This window comes from Mesitornis unicolor, unplaced genomic scaffold, assembly GCF_000695765.1.
Source record: "Mesitornis unicolor isolate BGI_N332 unplaced genomic scaffold, ASM69576v1 scaffold1738, whole genome shotgun sequence".
In the NCBI taxonomy this organism is placed as follows: Eukaryota; Metazoa; Chordata; class Aves; order Mesitornithiformes; family Mesitornithidae; genus Mesitornis; species Mesitornis unicolor.
This window is the reverse complement of record NW_010202333.1, coordinates 98,598-103,018: the sequence shown is the minus strand read 5'-3', so window position 1 is coordinate 103,018 and position 4,421 is coordinate 98,598. Positions and strand designations below refer to the sequence as shown.

At 43.9% G+C, this 4,421-nt stretch overlaps 1 protein-coding gene across 1 annotated transcript in view; it reads right to left on the bottom strand.

Annotated features, from left to right (window-relative positions):
* PLCL1 (phospholipase C-like 1) overlaps positions 1-4,138 on the bottom strand; it is a gene marked incomplete at its 3' end in the record, with an annotated part of 4,887 nt that extends 749 nt beyond the window's left edge. The window contains exon 1 of the mRNA XM_010190348.1: positions 1,670-4,138. Within this exon, the coding sequence (XP_010188650.1) occupies positions 1,670-4,090 (2,421 nt within the window). The remainder of the gene's footprint in view (positions 1-1,669) is intronic.
* Positions 4,139-4,421: the final 283 nt, after the last annotated feature.

The following is a 4,421-nucleotide window of genomic DNA, read 5'->3' as shown; positions in this document are numbered from 1 at the left end:
TCTTTCCCCTTCATAGGTCACATGTAAGAAAATCAATACTGGATATACAGGTCAAACCAAACTAACATGCCATGATTTATTTATTTATCAAGTCAGTGGAGGTATGGCTGACATGCCCTCATCATTTAGCTTCTCAATATGATGAGTGACCAAGATGCATAAAATCTAAGTAAGACAGTATTATAACAGCTCATACATTGCAAATGTTCCCCCACAATATCTTGCTGGAAAAACAGTCATCAGAAAATGCCTAGCTAATGAATGGAGGCTTTTGTCATTAATCAAATACATTAGCATGCAGTTAAATCTAACAACTCTGTCTCTATGAAGCCTTCCTGACAGCAAGATCTTGTACTGAAATTTCATCTGGAAGGCCCACTAATGCTGTTTCCAAGTATTTTCTTTTACATAGTTCCTATACATAAGCCTGACCCAGACAGAAGGTGGAGTCAGCAGTTCAAACTAGTTATTTTCAAGGCCTGCAGGAAAGGAAAGGCTGGGAAGAGTTTCCCATTCTTAAAAATATGCTTAGGCTACTCCTTTGGGAGTGATTTGAAACTTATGTCATTTTGTAAACTTTTCCAGCTGCCAACATTTAATTTGCTTTAGACTCTGTCCAGAAGAGTGGGGTCAATGAGGTGCTATGGGTTTTTTCCTCCTGTTTTCAAGAAAGAAAAATGAATTGTTTCTGTATCTTTACCAAGGAGATAGTTATGGCTGATTTCAGCTATTTATTAAAGAAAACTCATTGTTTAATGCTACTCAGTTTTGTTTCTAGGCAACGCCTGAACCTCCACATTGAGCTGCCCCTTACTGAACCTGCAGCATCGCCCTGGCCGCGAAGGAGAGCACTGGGCGGGCCGCTTCTTGTTTGGCCTTGCTGCTACTTTACCTGCTGCCAACCATGAGGGTCTCACCCAGGGAGCTGTGATGGTGCTGTGCACCTGGGTCCCAACACCTCCAGCTGCAGCGGCCTCCAGCTGCTCTTGGAGCAGCATGGGCGGGCGGACACGGTGCCAGGAGACCGCCTGAGCCAAGACATGGCACCGGTGTCTGTGCTGGCACTCAGCCAGCCAAGACAACACAGCAATTTAGCAGGGAGGAAACTGCAACCCAAGTGGCATTCAGTGCCCACGATGAACATCTGCAGCCCTTGGGCAAATGGTGGCAACACACACTCAGGGAAACCTGCTGCTCTTTGCACAGCGGGTTTCTCTGGTGCAGACAAGACCTTAATGACACATCCACTGACAGTTTCTTTTACTCACCCAGACAAAGAAAATTAAGAGTATAATCCTCAGTTAGCAAATCAAAAGCTTGCTGACATTTTCCACAACCAGAAAGGAAAGAAAGCTTTTGAGACCTGAGGCCTGGGGACACAAGTGTCCTCTCAGTTCTGCTTTCTCAGACATACATACAATCAGTAAAACATGTTTGAAGAGAGCATACTGAGCTTTAAAACATTTCTGCCTAATCCCACATTTGCTTGTTAGTTAAACCCCTGTAACTATCAGACTTCTGATATCCAGTTAAAGGTTGACAACAGCTGTGGGTCTGAAGCTTCACCTGCTTCCACTAGCTTCAGCAAGTTTGCCCTACCAGCAGCTCACACCAGGACCTTCACTTCCACATTCAGGACACATCAAGGCACACGATGAAAGTGTCATACCTGCATGTTTTCTCTCATGTCAGTAGCCTCTCGTAGTGGATGCACTGCCAGCTTAAAGATGTCATCGATAGTCTTGAGACCGGTGTTCCTCAGCATGGTGTACTCCCTTGCTTTCTTTCCTATCCTCGCCGAAAGGCTGCGCTTTTGGGCCTTCCCGCCTCCACTTCGGTTGGTTATTGCAATGTGAACAAAGAGGGTAACGTGCTCCATGATATCACCAACAAAAGACCGCAGCGGTATGTGCCTGTACCCGGGCTGTAAGCACTCCAGCGGGATGGTGTACTGCCCTATGAACTCATCCCCAATGTAGTCATCATCCAGAACAACAAAACGGATCATGGCCAGCTCCGGTAGATTGATCTGAAACTCAAAGCTTTCATCAAAAATCGGATTATCACTGTTTTGCTGAACAGTTTTAGTTCTTTGTTCGGTGCAGTCTGCAGGAATCCCATGTATTTCTATGCAGACATAGGGGTCTATGACATCCCCTTTTGCACATGCACCCTTGGGTTTTGGAAAGTTCTGACCACTGATTATTTTGACATGAAGGACTTGTGGAGAGACCCCCGGAACTATGCCCTTGGTATTTGCGCTGAAGTATGACACTTCATCGCGCATCACTGAAGGCCTGAGAACGTACCCACACCCCCCGTTCTGTAGAAACCAGCCAGTGTGTAGGTCCATCATGGGCCCCGGGGTCTGATAGTTCATTGCCACTATCTGGCAACCACAATTCCAAAAATCTTGAGGATTTAAGTTACTGGAGTCTATCCTCATAGCACTCGGGTACACCCTGGACAGAAACTTTTTGTTGTAGTTGACAAAATCTTCAGGGTATTCATTTGCTATCCGACTGGCTTCTGCCTCACTGAAGGAGCACATTTCCCAATAATTTTGAGCTTTCATGGATGTCTCAAAGTCTTTGTATTGGACAGATTTGCATAGGGACACCAAGTCAGACAATTCCCTGCAGAGCCAGATCAGCTTCGATTCCCTTGAGAAGTCCTCTGACAGTCTCCGGGATATTTCGGCCTCTTCGTCTTCATCTGTGACTTCTCCTTCTAATATATCCTGGTCGCAAGGCAGCTTCTTCCCCTTCACAATGATCTTCATTTTCAGTTTCTCAGGTGATGGGAGGTAGACTTCTGAGGATAAAGGTGCGTCTGTGTAGAGTTTGTTTCCAAAGATCCTTTTCATGTGTTGTACCACTACTTTCTGCTGTTGTACTGAGCAGTGGTTCCCCAAGCAGAGAATAAGGGGGTATTCTGAAGCAAAGAAGGCCAATTTGTTTATTACCTCAATAACATTTCGAAAGGCAAGTGGCGACGTCATGTTGTTGCGGTTACAAATGATGGGTTCGTTCTCTGGGCCATCACAGACGTCCAGTTCAATACTCCGACAACTCATCTTTAAAGCTCTGACATAACCATTTATATCAGCTGGTCCTCTGAGCTGGTCTTCTATTAGATATGTATTGTGGGATGCATTGATGTAGTAATGTGACAAAGGCTGTGTCATGTCTTGGACAATTTTTTTGTGCTCTGGGTCAAAAATATCACATTCTGGAGACAGTAAGTATTGAGTAAATCCATCAATTGCAAGAAAACCTTTCAACCGCCCTTCTTGAGAAAGCTCATACCTGCGTATAATATCTAGACACATTTCTTCTGTTATGTGGGTCACTCCTTGCTCAGCCTCTAAAAACAGCATGAGGTCATTGGCATCTAGATACTCTTTGTTTTTAGATATCTGCACAAGCAAGAAATAAACTTCAGGTCTTGTGCAAAGTTCACTGAATGCTTCACAAAATTCCTCTTTTGTTACTCGTGTTGTCAGTTTCTCTTTGCTCTTCTGGATTTCCTTAAATTTTAATCTAATCTTTGCTTCCTTTAAGGTGGGGTTAAGTTTCTTTATTAGCTCCACAGCCGTATCTTCTAACATTATGCCATTACCATCAACATCTGCTGCCTCAAATACAGTTTTTAGCCAGGCAAACCGTGGGGTGCTGTGGCTGCTTTCCATCAAATCCAAGGGTTGTTTGCTACGAGAAACCAAGTATCTTAATCCTGATACCCAAATATTGGCCACATCAGCTGAATTGGCAACCAAGTCAAGGGACTCATAGTTCTCACCATGAATTACTGACAGTGCACAGTCCTCAGAAATCTGGTCTGCAAGTCCATTATTCCTGAACGTTTCTGTGTTCTTCCCCAGTCTGATCTCTTTTATAGCAGAAATATCAAGCTTGGCTTTCTCAAGGTCTTTCTTGGAAGGCTCCCAACGAAGAGCCTGCAGGTCAGGATCTAGAGTGAAAAAACGGTTATAAATCCGGGAATTTGGACGAACTTTCTTCAATTCACACCCAGCCTGCATAAAGCTGATACAGTCGCTGGCGCTGCTTATTTTCTTCTCTGATGGCATGCTGCTGAAGGACACTGTTTTCTTTCTTCCACATTTTTGGTTTGAAGGATCCTGTGGAATAATTACATTAAAAAAAAGACCAAGTAAGTTTTCTTTGGCCATTCCACAACTGCATAAATAACAGAGAAGATATGTTTATGTAAAGATAATTCATGTTCTTCTGAACCTCAAAACACAACATATCATCCCTTCCCACAAGTCAGTTCCCTATTGAGCTATAAAATATACTGAGCCATACAGAAACCTGATTGATTGCAGCATTAGAGATACAGAGTCTTCCTGAGTGACATCCGCAGCTGTTAAACTGCCTTCCAGATCTCAGTAACTCACC